The sequence below is a fragment of the Megascapheus bottae genome, chromosome 14, assembly GCF_031878675.1.
Source record: "Megascapheus bottae isolate mThoBot1 chromosome 14, mThoBot2.hap1, whole genome shotgun sequence".
NCBI classification, from domain to species: Eukaryota; Metazoa; Chordata; class Mammalia; order Rodentia; family Geomyidae; genus Megascapheus; species Megascapheus bottae.
The window spans coordinates 52,786,418-52,809,288 of record NC_143522.1 but is presented as its reverse complement, the minus strand read 5'-3'; the positions used below and the strand labels follow the sequence as shown (position 1 = coordinate 52,809,288).

The window sequence follows — 22,871 nt, the reverse complement described above, 5'->3', positions numbered from 1 at the left end:
AAGGAAATCATAAAGAAAACAACCCCAGCTAGTCAGGAGTGCAGATGGCTAGGAATGTGGCTTAGTCGTACAACGCTTGCCTAGCATGAGTGAAGTGTGTTCAATCCCTCCGAGTACCACATACACAGAAAAAGCTGTAAGTGGAGCTGTGGCTCAAATAGACTGCTAGCCTTGAGGAAGAGCAGCTCAAGAACAATGCCCGGGCCCTGAGTTCAAGCTCCAGGACTGGCAAAAACAAAAGCATGAGATCTTACTCAAAGTCAAGCAAAAAGATTTGGGGCGGAGCAAGGTATTTAAGTGAGGGGGCTTGCTCAGCAAGTGCAAGGCCAAGTTTAGTATACTCAGTAATGCATCAGGGAGCAGAGGATCCCATCACATTCTGAGAACAAGTGAATAGGTGGATAAAGTATGCTGAGGTTCTCTACAGATAATGAAAATAATCTACCATAACTTGTGCTGGGAGCAATTAAATCCCCAAGAATTTTAAGACCAATGAGATTAGAATTAAGGGGAAATCAAGTCAAAGTGGCTAACAAGTACTCATTAAACAAGTCAATTGTAAAGCCCAATTTAAAATAAAGAGCTGAAAGACAACATCCACACCCAGAGTTCAAGCCCCATGATGGGCCAAAGTTGAGGTGTTAGTGGCTCATGCCTAACTACTCAGGAGACTAAGGTGGGAGAATTATGGTTTACAACCAGCTCAGAGAGTAAGGTCTGTGACTCAATTAACCACCCCAAAACTGGGAAGTGGAGTTGGGGTTCCAAGGCTAGAACACTAGCCTTGAGGGAGAAATTCAGGGACAACACTCAGGTGGAGCTCAAGTCCCACCACCACCACCACCACCACAAAAAGGTAGGTATAAATGCTTCAATTTGCATGTATAGGGAACTCACTATCGGACATTCTAGTCTGGCTACTCTTTTACTAAACTCCAGAAACCAGACTACCATCCTTAACACAAAATGTTCTTGCTACTTGCAATTTAATTCTTAACTCCTTAATTTACAAGTGGTCACTTCCTCTCCAAAACACTATTCCCATGGTAGAATGAACAGCAGTGTGCAATCTACAAAGTAGGCAGATAAATGATCTCACACCCAAAGGACCAGAACAGTTTTTATTTTCAAAACAACTTTATTCATTACACATTTTAAAAAAAATTCCCACCCCTGGAAATGAGCTAAAAAAAAAGAAATAAACCAAATCCAATCTCCCACCTCCCTGTTCCCACTTCCTCCCATTCCCTCCAAATAAAAGGGAAAGAAAGGCAAAGGAAAAAAATAAAATAAAATAAAACAAACAAAAAAAACCTGAAAAACAAAAACACCCCAAAACCCCCCAAAACAAGGTAGTGCATTTCCCCAGGGGGAAGGGGAATTTACACTGGAGCCGCTGGGAGCGGAGGAGATCTTCCGGCTACAGAAACCTGCAAAGAAAGACACTCAAAACAGAAAAAGAAACACAAAAGGAAACAAAATAGATCACCAGGCAATCTGGAGGGGCAGGGAGCCAGAGAGAGGGGTGGGGTGGGGGGAGACCTGGAGGACAGAAGCAGGCAGGTGGGGTCTGCGAAAGGCAGGGAGAAGATGGAGGGAAGGTAACAAGCAGAACAGATTGATGTCCTTCCAGAGCCCTGGGTAAAAAAAAAAAAAAAACCATTCTACCACCCAAGCCCACCTACCCTTGAGCAGCCCCCAAGGGAGTAAAAGGGGCAGGGAAACATGGGGAGAAGTTTGCGCAGTTGAGACGTGTCCATGGCGAATCCCCAGAGTGAATGAGCAGCCCCCTGCCCCGCCCCTGGGCCTTCCGCTACTCCCCAGAGCAGGTCCCTCCTCAGCAGTTAGTTACGGGATTCTCCCCCCTTCCACAGTATATCTTTTTTTTTTTAAATATTTTTTTTTCCATCAAGGTCATCTTCTGTTTTTCTTTTTTTTTTTTTTAATTCTTTTTTTTCCTTCTTTCCTCTTTTTTTTTTCCTCTCTCTCCTCCTAATACACACTTTTTTTTTTTAGTAAGGGCAATACCATGATGTCGCTCTAGCCCGGCCCCTGGAAGAAAGAAGGAGAGTTACGTGTTAACATTGATCACTAGTTAGGTCAGCAAGCCCCTCCCCGTGGGCCCTCGCCCCAGTTACTGTAAAGGGAAGGGACGCATGAAGTTTTCAAGCACCCTTAAAACCATCTCCACAATCTCAGACATAGTAACACACCTGAAAAATGAGGTTGGGTATAAGAGTAGGAGTAGATGGGAGCTGGACATGAAATGAGGGGCTATACTTTGCCAAACGCTGGCACTTTCAGATAATGGAGCCAGAAAAAAAAAGGCCCATTTGTTTATACATGGTTTTCTTCCACCTGTCCTAAAACCTATCTATCTCATGAAAAGCCCAGGTTTATAAACATCATCTATTAAATACAAAGAAACAAACAAGAGCAACTTGGATACCACAGTAGGTCCCCTGAGATAAAGTTAACTGTGAAAAAGAATGGCTCAACTCAAAAGAGTATCTTAAAATCCGCCCACAGCCTCTGGTATTCTTCCAAGGGAGGCTTGGGACCTGAATCACTCCCTAGCTCTGAAAAGAGTAGCGAAGTCCCAGCAGTGCTTTCCCTGTTATGAAGCCCATTTTCTTGATAGCTTTGTGTAAACATCTTCACAGCCAGCAATTCCCAAGGGGAGGGGGGAGGTGACCATGGAGGAGGTACTTCGTAGACCATATCAGCCTTTACCACCAATTTTTGCTCCCAGAAAAAAAAAAAAAAAGAAAGAAAGAAACTGGCCTCCTGACCTGGCCTGCAGCTACCTTCCTCACCCTGCACAGGCAGGAGCTCAGTCCCTGGAGACCAGGGGAGGGGCAGGGTCCTCAGATCAGGAGAGAATGAAGCATACAGGGATAGTGGGGGGGGGGGGGGCGGGGGAGAGGAGCAGCCCATCTATCCTGACCTGTAGACGCGACCCCCGGGGCCTGCTGTTAAAACCACTGTAGAATCGAGATCGGGAACTGTTGTAGTTGGTGGTCCGGGCACGGTAGCGGGCACGTGGGAAACCCCGGTCTGTTGTGCTGATGCCTGGTCTGTTGGTCCGTTTGGGAATCACCTGGAATGAAGGAACGATATAAAGGAAAGCCTAAGTATCAATATGGAGAGTGTGTATAATACCAGAACAGCCAAGCTTCTGGGCTTACCTTGATTTGTCTTCCTCTAAAAAGGGACTCATCCAGGGCCAGGGAAGTCCTCACTGACTCTTTGTCTGAGAACTCTATATATGCAAACCTAAAAGGAGCAATTGCCAATTTATCTGAGTTTACAAATAGCTCACAGGTTAAACTCAATTTTCCCCCCATATGCTTTGTTGGAATACATGTTCACATTTTTTAGGCTGCGTGCGTGCGTGTGTGCGTGCGCGCGCACGCGCGCGCGCGAAAAGTTTTAACCAAAATTTCCAACTGATCTTAGAACATTACAGACCAGGCCACCCACAGCTAGTCTTCAATTTTATTATCTGATCTCTGAGGGCATTCATGTATAACCTGATACACAGGAACACTAACATATACTAGTGGACAAAGACTGCTTGTTTTAATAGTAAGCAATTACTGCTCAATAGATAAAACAAACTATTGCTGGGAATAGTTGTGGTAATAAAGCATATGCCTAACATGCACAAGGCCTTGGGTTCAATTCCCAGCACACCAAGAGAAAACAAACAACCATTTTCTCTGTCCTTAAACTGTGATTGAAATCACCTCGGCTTAATTACCTACTTACCCTTTTGGATGGCCGCTGAATTTATCACAAAGTATAGTAACCCGGTTGACTGAACCACATCCATGAAAGTGAGCTTCTAGCTCTTCTGCCGTTGCACCATAGTCCACCTAAGGAGAAGTGGTATATTTCACAGGTACTAGCAAACTCCTATCTAAACAAGTACCCTGCCTTACCCTTGGCCTGGGCCATCTATATATACAAAGGCCACAACAAAAACGGTTCTCTAAAGAAGTAATTTGCTTTTCTTCCAACCCCACTGTGACCCTTCCGCTACTTCTTACCTCTTAAGCACCCCTCCTCAACACCCAAACTGCCACCTACCCTCCCCCCCCCCCCCCCCCCCCCCCCCCGAGATATTCAAGATCCTAAATCCCAAAAGTAAACCAAATTAAGAGCCTTCATACATACATTGCCAACATAGATGGAGCGGGCATCAGCCTCCATCCTCTCTTCAATAGACATGATCACTGGGCCAGCTTTGAAAGAAAAATAATATTACAAGTCAATACATTTTTCTACTGGAGCAATATATGTACATTCACGATCACTACTGATATTAATAAACTCCTGTTGTACTTATTAGCTATGAAAGTGGCTGGCACATAGTAGGTTCTAACTATTTGACAAATTAATACATCATTGAAAAATAGAGGAATTTCCTCACCGCAAAGCAAAAACTTAATGAATAGCTTTATCTGAAACGCCTCAATGAGCAAAGAATAAAATTGCATAGACTAAGATCTAGCATTTCTACATTAAAGAAGCACCTTACACTCAAGCACTTCTTTCTCTGAGAAGTCCAAATTAAAGAATGTCCAACAAGATTAAAAAAAAAAAAAAGCTAGATGTGAAGGTCAAATGCCAGCTGGCAAGCTCCCCAAGAAGGGTAGAGGCGGACCAAGAACAAAGAGAAAGACATTTATAAAAGGGACAAAGAGAAACAAGATTACCACCACCAAAACACAGCTTCTGTCTCACAAAGGTCAGTGGAACACATAATGGACTGTGACCAAAGCACCTGCCCAGTAATCTCTCAAACAAGCAGCCCCAAGGTCCCCAGAATCCAATTGCTACATTCTCCGAGCTCCCCACCACCCTTCCAACCCAGGGACCGGGGCGGCGTGTGCACCCGCCTGCTTTAACTCACCATTGCCTGGAGGTGGGCTCATGTTCATCTGCTTCTCTACCTCGTTCTGTAGCTCTTTTAGCTTCTCAGCTTCTTCCTCCATCTCTCTGACTCGAGCTTTGATCGCTTCCAGCTCCTACAACGAGGGGAGAGAGCATGCAGAAGAGCTTACAGGCACCGACGTGGGAACCGTGCCGTGCACTCACATCGGCGCCCAGCCTCGGCCATTTCCCTCGCCCCGCGCGAGGGTCCCGATGAAAAGAAAAGCAAGTTACCTTCTCTCTAGAGCAACCCTAGGCACCCATGACGCCCGATCCGACGAGGGAGGCAGGCTCTTGTGGAGATCCAGGACCCGGCCCCCGCCCGGCCCCAGCCACGTTATTCCCCGCCCAACCCCACCCCCAGCCTGCCTCCCGCTCGCCACGGCTCGGGGCCTCCCGTGACCCGGCCCGCCGGCTTGCTCGCTCGCGCTCCTTCCCTCACCGGGTCCTCAATGGCGCCGTCCCCGGGGTCACTCTCGACCAGTCCCGGCTCTTCCTCCTCCTCTTGGCTGCCAGGCGCTCCCGAGCCAGGCCCAGGGCCCGGAGCTCCCGGGGGGGCACGGGGCCGGGGCGGCTCCTCTTCAGGCTCGGGCTCCGGCTCGGGCTCCAGCAGCAGCTCCCCAGGCTCCAGTTCCTCAGACTCCAGGCCGTTCCCGTAGTCCCCTGCGCCCCCCGGGGCCCCCTCCCCGGCCTCCCCACCGGCCCCGGGCACAAGATGGCGCCGCCGCCCCGGCCCGGAGCCCCGACCGCCCGCAGCCCCCGCTGCCGCTGCCGCCGCCGCCGCCGCCGCCATCGCCGCTCAGACTGGGGCCCGCCGCCCGGCGATTGGAGAACTGCGCCGGCCACGCCGAGGATTCATTAGTTAAGCAGCCTGCCCGTCACTCCAGGCTACAACTCCATTGGGAAATATTACTTGACAATCAAATGAGACCCCACCTCCAAGGCGGGGCACCGCGCCAAATCCTCAAATCCCGGTAGGGGAAATCTGTCTGTCAATCAACACTAGTCCCACCTCCTCCAAGTCCTTAGGTAACAATACGGCCACGCTGTGACGACATTTTCCCTTCTTCCCCGCCTGCGGGCGGGCCCACGAAATATAGGACGCTCGGTGATTGGTCCCTGAGTAGGGCTGGTCCGGGCCAATCTTCCCATCGCCTCGTCGCTTGTAGTCCAGTCTTAGATGCCAACTGGCTTGCGAGAATGGAAGGGTTAATCGCGTGCGTGACAGGTGACCCTTGCCCCGAACGGCCCGCTGGGCGTGAACCCAGGAAACCCGAGGTCACATGACCAGCCTGCGCTCCGTGCGTGCCGCCATCTTGCTCCTCCCGCTGGCTAATGAATGCCTGCCGGGAAGACCCGGAACGGGGCGGAGATTTTCGGAAACCCGTCCCCTAGGCAGAAAAGCAGAGTGGGTGGGCTGTGGCCGGAAGTTCAAGTTCTGAATGGAACATTCCAGGAGAGAGCGCGCCTCTCCCGACTTTCCCCACTACATTCCACTTCCCTCCCAAACCGCCGGAGTCGTCCCGCAGAGGCCTTCGGCTCCAGCCCGCCTCTCCCCAGCCCCCTGCGGCCCTGGACCCCAGCTTAGGATCTTGTGTGGCCGCCACTTTACAGTCTCCCAGTCTCTCCTCCACTCTGCACTGCTACCACACTGGCTCACCGCTTCCAGCCAGGTAGTCTCCACCATCCCTTACTCTGGCCTCAGGTGCGCCAGGACATGGCCACTGTTGTGCTTATCTGGCTTCCAGGGTGTGTGTGCTGTGTGGCTCCGCAATCAGACCGCGGCCTGCAGGCCCGGGCACCATCTCCCGCGAAGCTTTCCACCCTCCTGCCCTCCTGCCCTCCTGCCCTGACACCAGTGGATCTACCTCCACTGCTTCACGGTTTCGTGTGGTGCTTCCCGTTTCCTAACGAGGTGGCAAGTGCGGCACACAGGAGCCTAACACACAACGTCCTCCGGCGGGGTGTTTATTGACTGATAGGTATAGTGATTGGAGGTCTAGGTGCCACCTTCCATCTTTTGCAGCACCCCAGCTTCTAAGCCCCTTTAAGAGCCCAGCATTTCCCCTAGCAGGTTTTCACTACAGCTCTGTACTCCGCGGTATCAGAGAGACTTGGCCCTGGCAAAGACATCGGTGCCACATTTAAGTGGAAATTCTACACACTGTTTAAAAAGAAAGGTAAGCCAGGTGCTGGGGGCTCAGGAATGTAATCTTAGCTAGGAGGCTGAGATCTGAGGATCAGGGTTCGAAGCCTGCCTGGGCAGGAAAGTCCATGTGACTCTTACCTCCAGTTAACCGCCAGAAAGCCAGAAGTAGTGCTGTGGCTCAAAGCGGTAGAGCATTTGCTTTGAGCAAAGATCTCAGAGACAGCTTCCAGGGCCTGAGTTCAAGCCCCACCCACCAACAAAAAAAAGTGGGAGGGAGGGACGGAGGGACTCTGCTGGTGGCTCACATTGCTACAATCCTAGCTACTTGGGATGCTGAGAGATCACAGTTGGAGACTAGCAGAGACAGAATAATTGTCAAAATCCTGTCTCAAAAGTAAGCAGCAGGGACTGGGATTTTGACCTAGCAGTAGAATGCCTGCCTAGCAAGCATAAAGGCCAGGGTTCAATTCCTCCGTACTACATACATAGAAAAAAGGCCAGAAATGGTGCTGTGACTCAAGTGGTAGAGCTCTAGCCTTGAGAAAACCCAAGAACAGTGCTCAGGCCCTGAGCTCAAACCCCAGGACTGACAAAAAAAAAAAAAAACGTAATCAGCAGCCAAACACCAGCAGCACACATCTGCAATCCTAGCTACTAAAGAAGATAGGAGGATCTCTGTTCAAAGCCAGATGGGCTAAAAAGTTTGAGACACCTATCCAATTAGCTAGCAAAAAGCTGAAAGTTTTGGTATGACTCAAGTGATAGAGGGCTAGCCTTGAACAAAAAAGAAAGAGCACAAGGGCCTGAGCTGAAACCCCAGTACTGGCATACAAAGCCAAACAAACCAGAGCCAGTGGTGTGACACACATGAGAGTGCCAGGCCAGTCTAGCAAGCTCTGGGGCCTGAGTTTAAACCCCAGTACTAAAAAATCCGGCAAACCAAGGGACAAGTTTGAAAACCAAATGGATATGAAGCCCAACACAGTTTAACAAGGGCTGAATGTATGGTTCAAGAAGTAAGAGTGCCAGCCTAGAAGGTGTTTCATTAAACCCTAGTACTGCTGCTAGAAGAAAGCAGAGTTGGAACAGGAGAAATTGGACCAGGGAAGAGCTCTACTAGCAAACCAACAGGTCAGAAGCACTGCTTACACTCATCCCCATACACCAGCCTCACTCCCACCACTTACTTTTTTTTTGGGGGGGAAGGGGGAAGGGTGGTTCATGGAGCTAGGCACTATCCCTGAGCTCTTCAGCTCAAAGCTACCACCCTACTATCACCCTTAGTGAGCTAAGCCTCACTTCCTGTTTTCTAGAAGTTAATTGGAGATAAGAGTCTTAGATCCTTTGGTGCCAGGGCTGGCTTTGACCTTGACCCTTAGATCTCAGTCTCCTGAGTAGCTAGGATTGCAGGCGTGAGCCATCACACCTGGCTCACTCCCACTTTTTCTAGCAATTTTTTTTTTTTTTTGGATCAGTCCTGGACACTATTCCTGAGCTGCTTTTGCTCAAGAGCCACAGCATTACTTCTGGCTTTTTCTGTGTATGTGGGACCGAGGAATTGAACCCAGAGCTTTATACTGCATGCTAGGCAAGCACTCTACCACTAAGCCACATTCCCAGCCCTCTAGCAATTTTTTTCTTTCTTTTCTTTTTTTCTTTGGACAGTCTTGGGGTTTGGACTCAGGGCCTGGTCATTGTCCTTGGGCTTTCCCAAGGCTAGAGCTCTACCACTTGAGCCACAGTACCACTTCTGGCTTTTTCTGTGTATGTGGTACCAAGGAATTGAACCCAGTTCTTTGTGCATGTTAGGCAAGCACTCTACCACTAGGCATGCTCCCAGCCCAAAATATTTTTTTTTAATGTGTGTGTGTGTGTGTGCTGGTAGTGGGACTTATCTCAGGGCCACAGCTTCACTTCTTAAAAATGTGATTCTTTTTAAATGCCTTTGAATTCTGTTTTTGTTTAGCATTTGTTTTCAAAACAGATTATTCCTTTATCTCATTGAAGTCTTACCTAATAACAACTGTGAAGTAAATACTTCGAAATTCCATAATTTTTCCCACTATTTAAATATATATATACATATATATATATTATTTATTTTGCCAGTCCTGGGCTTGAGCTCAGGGCCTGAGCACTGTCCTTGGACTTTCTCAAGGCTAGAGCTCCACCACTTGAGCCTCAACACCACTTTCGACTTTTTTCTATGTATGTGGTACCAAGGAATCGAATCCCGGTCGTCCTGCATGCTAGGCAAGCACTCTACCACTAGGCCAAACTCCCGGCCCTAAAAATATTTTTATATGTAGCCCAGGCCAGCCTCAAATTTGAGAGGCTCTTGCCTCATCCTCCTGAGTTCTGGTATTTTAGGCCACAGCATCTTATCCAACAAGTCATAATCTTTTTTTTTTTTTTTTTTTTGCCAGTCATGGAGATTGAACTCAGGGCCTGGGCACTGTCCTTGGACACTTTATATGCTCAAGGCTAGCACTCTGCCACTTGAGCCACAGCACCACTTCCAGCTTTTTCTATGTATGTGATACCGAGGAATCGAACCCAGGGCTTTGTGCTTGGAAGGTGAGCACTCTACCACTAGGCTATGCTCCCAGCCCAAACCATAATCTTTTATAGGTAAGAGAAGAAAGAGTTAAAGAGCTTTCTCAAGTCATGGAGCTAATAAGAAATATACAGGAAATTAAAAGCCAGTTTTCAAAATTAAGCTCAAAGCTATCATAATGTCTGCTTTAATTAAAAAAAAAACGTATACCATACTGAAAGCTGGAAAAAGACTACAAATTCCAATAATATACAAAGGTATACACAAACACAATTATATGCTTTTTCTGTATCTGTGTGCCAGTACTATGGCCTGAACTCGGGGCCTGGAGCACTTTTTTTTTTTTGGTCAGTGGTAGGGCTTGAACTCTGGGTCTGGGCACCATCCCTGAGCTCTTCAGCTCAAGGCCACCACACTATCACTTGAGCCACAGAGCCACTTCTGGTTTTCTGGTCATTAATTGGAGATAAGAGTCTCACAGACTTTTCGTACCCAGGTTGGCCTTGAACTGCGGTCCTCAGATCTCAGCCTCCTGAGTAGCTACGATTATAGGCGTGAGCCACCAGCACCTGGCAGGCCTGGAGCTCTTAATTAGCTTTACTACTCAAAGCTGTAGCTTAACTACTTGAGCTACCCCTCCACCTCTGGCTTTTTGCTGCTTAATTGGAGATGAGTCATGAGGTTTTTTTCTGCACTGGTTGGCAGCTTTATGAATAGCCAGGATTACAGACAGGAGCCACCCAAGTGTAGTTTTTATGTTTTAAAGTAATCTAAAAAGTAAAGATGTTTGTCAAAGTGAAAGAAGCTGAATAAAAGTCCAAAAGACTCTTTTACCAACTAACCAGCAAAATACTGGACTGGAGGCATAGTTCAAGTGGCAGACAACTGTGAGCAAGAAAGATGAGTAAGAACATGAGGCTCTTGCATTCAGGCCCAAGTTTAAGCCCAAGTACCAGCACACAAAAAAAGAGGGGAGTTTTATAATCTGTCTACATTCATTACTATTTATTTCAGTCATGGAGCTTGAATTCAGAGACTGCGCACTGTCCCTGAGCTTCTTTTGCTCAAGGTTAGACTAACACTTGAGCCTTAGTGCTCCTTCTGGCTATTTTTTTTTGTTGGTTGTGAGGCACTGTCCCTGAGCTCTTAAGGCTAGAGATCTACCACTTTGAGCCGCAGTACCACTTTTAGTTTTCTAGTGGTTAATTGGAGGTGTGGTTCATGGACTTTTGTGCCCAGGCTGGCTTTGAACCGCCATCCTCAGATCTCAGCCTCTGAGTTGCTGGGATTACAGGTGTGAGCCACTGGCAACCAGCTCATCACATATTTTTAAAAAGTCATTCCAACTTCCAAGATTTATTTTAAAAGGCATCAATGATTATCAAGACATAAATACACTTAAAAGGATACTGAAATGAGGCAAGGATACCACTTATTTATATTTGTTTTCCCTTTGCCTAACACCCTGTATTCTATAAATGCTAACTGATCTTATCAGGCTGGGTTTGGCTCAGGTAGTACAGGGCCAGCCAATAAATGAAAGCTGAGTCCCAGTCTCAGATGGTTGAGGGTGGGGGGGTTAGTATGTAATATGGGATTTTTTGTTGTTGTTGTTGGTCCTGGGTGAGACTTGAATTCTGGGACTGGACTTTGTCCCTGAGCCCTAAAGCTCAAGGCTCACTGCCCTACCCCTTGAGCCACAGTGCCACCTGTGGTTTTCTTTGAGGTAGGACTCTCAGACTGCTGCTGCTGTGCCCAGGCTGGCTTAGAGCCTCAGATCCTGAGATCCTCCGATCTCAGCCTCCAGAGTAGCTCAGATTACAGGTGTGAGCCTGGGGTGTAATATGGGATTTTTCCAGATTGTACTGATCCTTAAATTATACATTTATGGGCTGGGAGTTTGGCCTAGTGTAGATTGCTTGCCTAGCATGCACAAAGACCCGGGTTCGATTCCTTGGCACCACATACATAGGAGATTAAAAAAAAGCTGGAAGTGGTGCAGTGGCTCAAAGGTAAAGCTCTAGCCTTGAGAAAAGTCCAAGGACAGTGTTCAGGCCCTGAGTTCAAGCCACACAACTGGAGAAAAGAAGTAATATACCCACTACCTTACAAATGTAATCCTTCTAAACATCATTATGATCATAAAAAATTATACATTTATAAATAAAAGGAAAAGGAAGTTTTGGTATGCCTCAGAAGAGGCAAAAATGTGTTAACAAAAAGGAATGGTTAGTGAAGTTGAAAGTTAAACAATAAAAAATAGGCAAAGCAGGGCTGGGAGTTTGGCCTAGAGGTAGAGTGCTTACCTAGCATGCATGAAGACCGGGGTTCAATTCCTCAGCACCACATATACATAGAAAAAGCCACAGATGGTGCTGAGGCTCAAGTGGTAGAGCTCTAGCCTTGCACAAGCCCAAGGACAGTGCTTAGGCCCTGAGTTCAAGACCCAGGACTGGCAAAAAAAAAAATAGACAAAGGGTGCCGGGAGTTTGGTCTAGTAGTAGAGTGCTTGCTGAGCACACATAAAGACCAAGGTTGGATTCCTCAGTACCACAAACATAGAAAAAACCAGAAGTGGTGCTGTGGCTCAAGCCTTGAGAAAGTCCAAGGATAGTAGTTCAAGCCCTAGGACTGGCAAAAAATAAAAAATTACTATATATGTACACACACACACACACACACACACACACACACACACGCGCGCGCGCGCGCAAAGTCGGGGCTGAAGATAATTCAAGTGGTAGGGTACCAGCTGTAAGCAAGAAAGCCAAGTGAGAGTATAGGGCTCTGAGCTGAAGCCAAGTGAAGCCTCTCTAGTGGAGTCAGGAAGAGAAAGTCTTGTCACTATTTGGCTTCTTGATAGTTTCATTCTTATTTTTTATTTAACTTCTTGTGCCAGTCCTGGACTTGAACTCAGGGCCTGGGCACTGACCCTGAGCTATTTGTTTTGCTGAAGGCCAGTGTTCTTCCACTTGAGACACAGATCTACTTCCAGCTTCCAGTTGGTTAAAGATAAGAGCCTCAAGGACTTTAAAGCCAGAGCTGGCTTCAAACCATATCTTAACATCTCAGCCTCCATAGCAATTACAATTACAAGTGGGAGCCTGGCCCATTTTTTTTTTTTTTTTGCCAGTCCTGGGGCTTGAACTCAGGGCCTGAGCACTGTCTTTGGGCTTTCTCAAGGCTAGAGCTCTACCACTTGAGCCACAGCACCACTTCCAGCTTTTTCTATGTATGTGGTACCAAGGAATCGAACCTGGGTCTTTGCACATGCTAGGCAAGCACTCTACCACAGAGCCAAACTCCTGGCCCCTCATTCCTAGTTTTAATGCCTACTTTGAAATGTTCACATGCAAATAATCTATTATCTAGAACTACATTAATACGGTAGCCACTAGTTAAATGTGGCAATTGAAAACTTGAAACATAAGTACTTGGATTTGAGATGTGCTTAAAGTATAAAATACACATTGAATTTAGAAGAATTAGTATGAAAAGGAGAATAGAGAATAACTTAATTTTATTTAATTTTTCGGTACTGGTCCTAGAGCTTGATCTCAGGACCTGGGAGCTGTTCCTGATCTCTTTTGCTCAAGGTTAGCACTATACCACTGGATTCAAACCTCGATCCTCACATCTCAGCCTCCTGAGTATCTCAGTCTGCAGGCGTGAGTCACTGGCACCCTGCTTAAAATATTTTTAATATTTTAATACAATGAACTTTTATTACTAAAATTTTAGGGTTTTTTTTGAGATAGTGTCTCACTATAGAGCTTAGGTTGGCCTCAGCTACTAGAGTAGTTGGGTGATGATAGGTTCATGCCACAATGCCCAGCTTGTTTGAGCATTTTTGATGATCTCATTACATCTGTGACTTGCCTTCTGTTTCATTGGACAGTTCTGATATAGGACCTTGGAACCTTTGTCATTTACTTACCTTTTTCAGAGCAGATCCTACTTATCTTCTTTTGTGGTATGGTCCTGCTTATATCAACTCCCTAGATCCACCCTTGAATAGAAGAAGGGTAGCCACCGAAATGTGAAGGGGCCACATCTACCTAGCCAAGTGTGAGGCTGAGTTCAAACCCAAGTACCATATACACACATAATAAATAAATCAGGCTCAGGCCTGGAATCCTAGCCACTCAAGACGCTGAGATCTAAGGATGGCAGTTCAAAGCCAGCTGGGTCACTAAAGTCCATGAGACTCTTATCTCCAATTAACCAGAAGTGGCACTGTAGCCCAAGGGATAGGGCAGTAGCCTTTCAAGGAGAGCTCAAGGACATCACCCAGGCCCAGAGTTCAAGTCCCATGACCAACAATAAATAAATAAATAAATCTGAAAATACTTTAAAAAAAAAAAAAAGGAAAAAAAAGAAATCTACAACCCAGACAGTCACTAAGTCTTTGACATAAATATCCCTGACCCCCCCTCACATTTTTAATATATAGCTGGACACTGGGTGGCTCACATCTATAATTCTAGTTATTCAGGAGGCTTAGATCTAAGGATTGAAGTTTCAAGCCAGCCCGAGAAGACAAGCCCAAGACTCGAATTTTCATTAAGCAAGGGAAAAAACAAGATCATGTCATTTACAGGAAAATGAATGCATACAACTAGAGGACATATGAAAGGAGATAAGCCGAGTTCAAAGCAGCAATCATATCTTTCATATGTGTGTGTATATATATGCACATATATATATATAATTTATATGGCTAAACATAAGGCATGAATCAAACTCAAAAGATTACTCAGGAAAAGGGGAGAGGAGAATGAAAAGGAAAGGCTTAAATAACATTGTGAATATGAGAGCACAGACAAATTCAAGAAAAGCTACTGCTCAGTAGGGGGTAGGGGAAAAGAGAGGGTTGCTACTATCAGGATGAGGTCTGCATTGGACTCTCCCATATAACTAAAAGTTAATTTAAAACAAAACAAAAAAAGTTGTTATATAGGTATGGCTCAAGGAGTAAGTACATCACTAGCTTGGAATGAAAAAGTCAAGAGCATGAGGCCCTGAGTTCAAGCTCTAGTACTGGCACACAAGTAAACCCCAACATTTAATATTCACAGAGGCACATATACATGTGTTTTAGCAAGATAAGGTTATACTATTAGTTTTTTCCCCAGTAAATATAGAAGCATCTTTCCTTGTCCATAAACCCATTTTAAGCATCTTTCCAATTTTATTTTTCATGGTTTTACTCATTCAATTTAAAATTTAACTCTAAGCCAGATGCCAGTGGCTCACGTCTGTAATCCTAGCTACTCAGGAGGCTGAGATCTGAGGATCTCAGTTCAAAGCCAGCCTGGGCACAAAAGTCCAAGAGACTCTTATGTCCAATTAACCATCAGAAACCTGGAAGTGGTGCTATGGCTCAGTGGTAGAGTGCTAACCATAAGCTGAAGAGCTCAGGCACAGCACCCAAAAGCCCAGAGTTCAAGCTCCATGACAAAAACAAAACAAAACTTAAACCTACCAGGATGGGGAGGAGGGTATAGAACTCAAGGGAAAAGGGGTGAAAAAGTGCAGCAGTGGAGCTCACTGGACACAGATGAAAGTGAACTACTATTTACAGCTTGTGAGTAGAGACGGAGGAGAGGGACTGGGAAAGGAGGGAATAGAAGATACTGTACAAAAGGAAATGTACTCATTACCTAACTCATATAATTGCAATCATAATTATAATCCCTCTGTATATCACCTTTATAAAAAATAAATATATATAATAAAAAAGCTTGAAAAATATTAAGTCTCCCCATTTAAGTGTTTGCTTCTAGTATTCATCATCTTCTAACATATGAAATTACTTTTTTAAGGTCAACAGAATAAAAGGAATGTACAGACAGAGACCTTTGTCTGCTCTCTTTGCTTTCAGTGCCTGCAGCTGTGCTTAGTACACAGGAGATTCTTAGATAGTTGCTCTAGAAATGAATGATAAAATGAAAAACACTTCAGTACGATATTTTGTTGTTGTTGTTGTTTTGCTTTGTTTCATGAGCCTGTGCTCTCATTTGTCTGTTTTGCTCAAGGTTGGAGCTCTACCATTTGAGCAACATCTCCACTTCTGGCTTTTTGCAAGTTAACTGAAAATTAAAAAGTCTAAGATTTGCCAGGTGCCAGTGGCTCATGCATGTAATCCTAGCTACACAGGAGGCTGAGATCTGAGGATCACAGTTCAAAGTCAGCCGGGGCACTAAAGTCCATGACACTCTTAGCTCCAATTAACCACCAGAAAACGAAGTGGTGCTGTGGCTCATGAGGAAGAGCCCTAGTCTTGAGCTAAAGAGCTCCGGCCCAGAGTTCAAACCCCATGACTAACAAAAAAGTCTCAGATTTGATCAAGCACGCTGCAGCAGAAATGTACTAGCTATCGAACCTGACACTATTCACCATTAAACGCCTCTAATTCTTTCTCCTAGTGCCAAGTTCAAGTCACTCTGGTTTTGCTAGAGCTTCCACTGCAGATTTTTCTATAGAAAAAAAGGGAAAAGCAACACAAGCTCCTCTAAGAAATGATATTCCTCACCCAACTACCAATTTATTGTACTTAATTATAGAATTTTCCAATTGAAACACATTAGTATCATTATTCTTTTTTTTTTTTGCCAGTCCTGGGCTTGAGCTCAGGGCCTGAGCACTGTCCTTGGACTTTCTCAAGGCTAGAGCTCTACCACTTGAGCCCCAGCACCACTTCCGGCTTTTTTTGTATGTATGTGGTACCAAAGAATCGAACCCAGGTCTTTGTGCATGCTAGGCAAGCACTTTAACCACTAGGCCAAACTCCCAGCCCAGTATCATTATTCTTATGGACTTATTTTTTTTCTTGTGGTACCAATGCTGGGGCTTGAACTCAAGGCCTCATATTCTTTTTTTTTTTTTTCTTTCCGCTTAAGGTTCACACTCTATCACTTGAGCCCACAGCTCCAATCCAGCTTTTTGCTGGTTGAGTGGAATTTTCTGCCAGAGTGGTATTCAACTGGAATCCTCACATCTTACCCTCTTAGGATTATAGGAATGTGCTCCCAAGACCCTGCTCAGACATGACTTTGTGGTCCTAGACTTAAGGGTATAGGTAGGTCCCACTCATTTTAGCCATTTTCATTAAAATGGCCCAAACTACACAGAAACAGGGGCTCCATTTCTGCCCCATTAGGAAGGGCCAGGAGGGGGTCAGGGAGGAGGGACTGCAGATCACCTGCACACTTCTGACAAAAGGCTGGACTCCAACTAGGAACTGCAAATATTTTTGTTGTTTCTTTTGTTTCATATTTGTTTGCATTTGTCCCAAAGTACCATATATCTACCCTATCTTGAGAGTTTAGGTCAGGATTTAGGTGGAAGTTTTGGCTCTGGGATTTCAACCGGGGTAGGGGTGGGTAAGGAGGATGGTAGAACATTGTTCTTTTAAATCTCAACACTTTCCCCAATCCCTATAACTCTTAGCAAGGTTAAGAGGAGTTGATTGTATTAATTAATGTTCTGGCCCCAGGCTAAAGCATATAGAAGTCACAAAACCCTGTGCAGACCTTCTCATTAAACTTCTGGGCTTTATTTATTTTTTTAATATCACCATTACATATTACACAAAAATAAAAGTCAAATGAACTTGGTATTTATAAATTATTAAATAAAAATACAGGAATATATATTTATATTTATAGAGCTTTTCTTTTCTTCTAAACTAACCAAATCTCTTCTCCTGCTGTTTTATGATTTTTAAAAAAGTAAAATAGTGTATGTATGCCCTAGAATAAGTGGGGAGTGGGATTAATAATTGCAGGACTGAGTTGCCCTACTTCCGCTCCTTTCTTGGCCTAAGCAAAGTCTCTATTTGTCCCTTTGGGCTCTGGAGAGCAAGAAACCTCCTCTCCATCTATTTCATCTTTAAAAATGGTCATTATATTTATTTCCCTCATTTAATAAAAATGAAATGGATTTAAAAATTGGGAGCCATACTCAGCCTTCTTGGCCAAGAGCTAATCCCAAGAAACTATATGGCTCTGAAAGAGAGTCTCTAGTTTTCCCTGACAGAAGAGTCTCTGGGGTTTCCACTGCCCCTCAAATGAAGGGCAGAACAGGCCAAAACTGCCCACTGTGATCCTAGCTAGGCTACGCTTCTTGGAATGCAGACCCAGCCCTTTCCCCTTTCAGAAAAACAGCCTCTTCTTCCACCCAGGTATGAAGGCCTCAGAGCAGGACATTTCAGTACTAATTTTTGAAGGCCCCAGGAATGCTAAGTGGATTGGTGTCCTGTGGGAGAGGGTGGGGTGAAGCATCTCCTCTGAACCTGGGGGAGCTGATGGCCTAAATCAGTGGTTTTCCAATGTCTTTCAGCAGCAAACCCCTCAATGCAAATGAAGTCTTACCCTGAACCCCGATAGGTAACATAGCTACAAGGGGAGCTGTTCTGTGTGAGTTGCCCAGTCTGCTCACCTCCCCAAGGACTCCTGAGGCGCAACCCCTGGGATACTTAGGGGCCCTGCCAAGCAGTTTGAAAACCACTGGCCTAGTTTGTCCTGAGCAAGTCGGAGATTTTCCCCCCACCCCAACTGCTTGCCACAGACCGACTCTGAGTTTATGGTTCAGCACACTCAATAACAGCCCAAGTGGCTCATGCAGTCTAACCACCTCCCCCATAAATACCTTTAAAAAGTGCAGCCCTCTCTCAAAAGCAAAGGTCTGGACTAAACACCTGAGGCCAGTTTGGTCCACATTCTAGCAAGCAAGACTAGGATGCCACATTCTAGGACCGAGGGGAACATCCCCAAGAAGTCAACGGTGGTCTGGCTAAGCGGATCAGTGCTCAGGACCATGGCAGGGTTCTAGAGCACTGAGAAGGAAATCAGCACTGGGAGAGCAGCAATTGGAGCACCTTGCAAAGTGCAGCAGTGAGGTTTGGCTCAGGGCCTGCATTATTTGGAGTGAATTTCTCCCTCGATAGAAAAAAGCTATAGTCTGGATTTGTTCTAGAGGACTGTCGAGTTCGAAAGTTAGTATCGTCAGACTCTGAAGTAGAGACAAATCATAGAAATGCAAATAAGGTGGCTTCAAATGAAATATAAATGCTTCTAGGTACTCGAGAACCCATACACCTGGCCCCTGATAAAGCAGCACCAAAGCCCACCACAAAGAATAGGCCAGTAATAGAATACCTGTCACCATCACACCCAGGGGCTCAGAGCTGGAATGTTCCTCTCAAGGCAGCAACCATCTCACCGAGACAATGCAGGATCCAGATTGTATTCTAGATCAGCATTGATGCCCAGACCCGTGAAAGGAAAACTGAGAGCCCCAATTCAAGAGTTTTGAGTTTAACCCTCTCAAAAGGAAAAATCAGAGCCCCAATTTAGAGTTTAAGTGTAGGTGCAGAGGTCCCCAAAATAGGCAACATTTTAGGCACCATTGTGCCACAGGAGGAAGGAAGGGTGGCAGGCAGGTCCAGCTACCAAAGCTTCCACCTTCCAAGGCTCCACAGTCCCTCCCTCCACCAGCCCAGAAGGCGGCAGCAAGTGCAAGATGCACACAGGTGGAGGGGGGAGGTGATGAAGGAACAAGGTGAGTTGCAGAACAGCTTTTCTCTCCAAAGCCCTGCCAATGCCTTTAAGCAGAGAGCTGCCAGAGTCCTGGGTCAGGATACAGTGTTTCTCCTCAACCTTGAGGCATGGGAACAAAGACCGGAAAGGGGGAGGGGGGAAAGAAAGGGTGAAGAACTATCCCTTCTTGTTCTTGCCATTGCAAGAGGGAATGTTTTCTCCTTGAAGAATCCTACCAGCGCCAGATTAGACAAACAGCCCAGCATGCACAGCACACGTGCACATGCACATGTGTCCACGCAGCCCTCAGCCACAGCCAACCTCTCCCACCACCTCATCACCAAGCTTCCATTCCAAAGGGATGCAGCCAATGGAAGCACAATTCCTTTTGCAAGTCCACCAGCCCTGGAGTTGTGCAGCAAGCTCCAAGTGGTTTTGTGTGCCATCCTATAGGTGTGAACCTGCCCCCTTCCTCATGCCCCCCCCAATCTTGGAATGGCTCCATCGCCTAGACCCTCACCTTCTTAAAAAACATTCCCCAATATCTCCAGCTCTCTCTTCCTGCCTGGCTTGCTCAGCTCCCTCACACAGGACCTTCCCCCCTGCAGCCTTCCCTGCTCCAGGACCATTCGCTCACCCCACTTGTTCCAAAGGCATTCTTTGCTCGATCTCTGCCCTCCTGCCCCCCCCTCCCTCCCCAGCCACACCTAACCATACCTGGCCCCAGACTTTCTCTCACTTGCTAGCAAAAAAGGCCCCTACAGTTACCAGGGCCCCCAGTGCCACAGCCCCCGTCAGCACTGTCCTCACAGACGCCCAGTTCCCCTCCCGCAGACGCCGCGCCTCCTCCAGGGCCCCGTCCCCGTACAGAGCTGTGAACGCCGCCTGTGGGAGAGAAGGGAAGTAGAAGAGAAAGAGGAGAAAGGGATATCAGGAGAGGAAAATGTGGAGAGAAGAGGAGAGGAAGGGTTCCAGTTCCATCCACTGCAAGCACTACCCCACACCCTGCTCATCTTCAGCCAAAGCTCCGATCGCCCCTGTATCAACCCACCTCCCAGAGGGTGGGGGGGACCTGGCTTACTCGCTTCCTCAAGTGAACCCCCCACCCCACATCGCTTCTTTAGCAAACAACAATTCAGCTCAGAACTACCATCCTTTGCTGAGACTAAGCACCACCCCCCTCCCTGGTCCTCCCCACCTCCTATGCGTGGGGCAAGGTATAACAGCTTTTCTGTGTGGAGGCACTCAGTGGCCACTGTGTATTCTGTCCTCTGCTAGGGACCATGAGTAATCCAGTGATTACTGTGTAGCAGCCCTGGAGTGCAAGGATCAGTGTGGATGGATCAGGGCCTCCCAGTCTGATGGCTCCCAGACCGGAGCTCAAGTCCCCAGACCTCCTTCCCAGCACAGCTGCCCCACTTCAAATCAGAGTCCCTCCCCCCTCCCCCGCCCCTCCTGGAGACCAGCTTTGCAGAAAGGTGTGCAGAGCAGCAACGGAGAAGCTTCTTACCCAGCCCCCACTGCTGTGGATCCAATCGGCCAGGCGTGTCTCCAGGTAGGCCACCATCCACTCCTGTACTTGTCCCACCAGTGGTTCCATTTCTTTGTTGACACTCTCGGCACACAGGGCAGCCCCAAAGACAAAGAAGGCCACAAGACGGCCCCAGTTGGGGCCCCCTTGGAAAAGTTCATCGGAGACCTGGGTGAAGCGTTGCTGGGCTGAGCCTGGGGTCACATGCAGCTGAGCTGCCAGATCAGAGAAGGTGCGCCGGAAGCGGGTCTCAAATTCATCTCCAGCTGCCCGCATGGCTTGATGCAGCGGGTCAGCTGCTGGGCCCTCCCCGGGGCCAGCTCCACAGACATACCCCTTCTGCCTCAGTTTATAGCCTACAAAGTCAGCCACCAGAGCCCGAGTGTCTGGGGCCGAGGCTGGGGTCGCCATCCGGGCGGCTGAAAGGGGCAAAGATGAAGACGGGCATGAATATATGGGAACTAAGGACGGAGACCCAGAGGCGGTATTTGTTTCTGCTTTGGCCAACCCGGGGAGAGAGGAGAGGGAATGCTCAGAGACCACTCACTGGGCCAGGGCCGAAGTCCCGGTGCAGGTCCAGGGCACCGGGAGGCTGGCCACTAACTTTGTCATCTCCCAAATTAAAGGTAAATTGAATGAGGGAAATTTACTTTTGGGATATGTTAAGCTTCCTTTCGTAACACGGGCTCTGTAACACCCTCTCCCCCCGCCGGCTCCAATGCACCCTTTTGAGCTCCAGGAAGGGACTTGGGGCCTTCCCAGGAGCAAGCGAGAAAGCTGTTGGCAGAAGCACAAGATGGGGAGGAGACGGGCGCTGAAGAGAAAGGTGGGAGAAGCCCAGGGTTACACGAGACGCAGAAAGAAAGAGGACACTCACCCAGCCTGGATGGCAGCTCTTAGGACCCAGCGCTGGTGGCAAGGGGCCCCCAGCTGGGGCCTTTCATCCTCCCGGCCAGCGTGGAGCCCTGGCGAGGGGAAGCAGGGATCAGAACTCGGTGGAGAAGGCCTGGGTGGAGGTCTGGCCGGGGAAGGGCCGGGCACCCCCGGGACTGGGCCCCTGCCCCCATCGTTCCACCAGCTGTGCGGCCGAGTCCATGTCTAAGGACCGTCCTCCCGGAGACCCAGGGCCCGGGGCTTCCGGCCGGCACCGTCTCCACGCCCGGCTTCCCCACCGCACGCCCCCCGGCCCCGCCAGCGCGGCCCCGGGGCCCAGCTCCTCCCTCACCCCCACCTCCGCTGGGCTGCGACCCCGCCCGCCAGCCAGGTTTAGGGATCTCACGGGTCAGGCCGCTGCCGGGATCCGGCCGTTTCCTGGTGCAGGAGCAGGGAGGGAGGGAGGGAGGGAAAGAAGGAGGGAGGGAGGGAGGAAGGGAGGGAACGGAGGAGGGAGGAGAAGTGGGGGCAGGAGGGAGGGCCTGGCGCCGGGTGATGATGGGGCCGAGAGATGCGTCCGGAGAGAGGGGCGGGGCTGGGACGCGGACGGCCGGGGCGGGGCGGGGGGGGGCGCGGACGGCCGGGGGCGGGGCTGGGACGCGGACGGCCGGGGGCGGGGCTGGGGCGGGGCTGGGACGCGGACGGCCGGGGGCGGGGCTGGGGCTGGGACGCGGACGGGTGGGGGCGGGGCTGGGACGCGGACGGCCGGGGGGGGGGGGGGGGGGGGGGGAGCTGGGACGCGGACGGGCGGGGGCGGGGCTGGGACGCGGACGGCCGGGGGCGGGGCTGGGACGCGGACGGCCGGGGGCGGGGCTGGGACGCGGACGGCCGAGGGCGGAGCTGGGACGCGGACGGGCTGGGCGGGGCGGGGCGGGGGGGGGGGGGGGGGCGCGGACGGGCGGGGGCGGGGCTGGGACGCGGACGGGCGGGGCGGGGCGGGGCGCGGACGGCCGGGGGCGGGGCGGGGACGCGGACGGCCGGGGGCGGGGCTGGGACGCGGACGGCCGGGGGCGGGGCGGGGGGGCGCGGACGGCCGGGGGCGGGGCGGGGGGGGGGGGCGCGGACGGCCGGGGCGAGGGGAGGGTCCCCGGGGGGTGGGTCCCCGTGCCCGGGGGCACTGCGGGCTGAGCCCCAGGCTGCTCAGAAAGAAAAAGCCCCCTAGGCCTGAGAAAATCCCGGAGCAAATCCAGCACTTCCGGAAGTCCTGGGGTTCCAGTGCAC

The 22,871-nt window shown here is 48.9% G+C and overlaps 1 protein-coding gene across 1 annotated transcript; it reads right to left on the bottom strand.

The window, feature by feature from the left end:
- Positions 1-1,990: 1,990 nt before the first annotated feature.
- On the bottom strand, positions 1,991-22,078 carry Pabpn1 (poly(A) binding protein nuclear 1). Its single transcript, XM_090345258.1, is given in 11 exon segments — positions 1,991-2,052; positions 2,948-2,961; positions 2,963-3,100; positions 3,189-3,276; positions 3,772-3,878; positions 4,180-4,247; positions 4,919-5,033; positions 19,955-20,071; positions 20,697-21,136; positions 21,595-21,682; positions 21,997-22,078. Coding segments are annotated over 9 exon segments (1,119 nt in total). The 5' UTR covers positions 21,129-21,136; positions 21,595-21,682; positions 21,997-22,078; the 3' UTR covers positions 1,991-2,012.
- Positions 22,079-22,871: the final 793 nt, after the last annotated feature.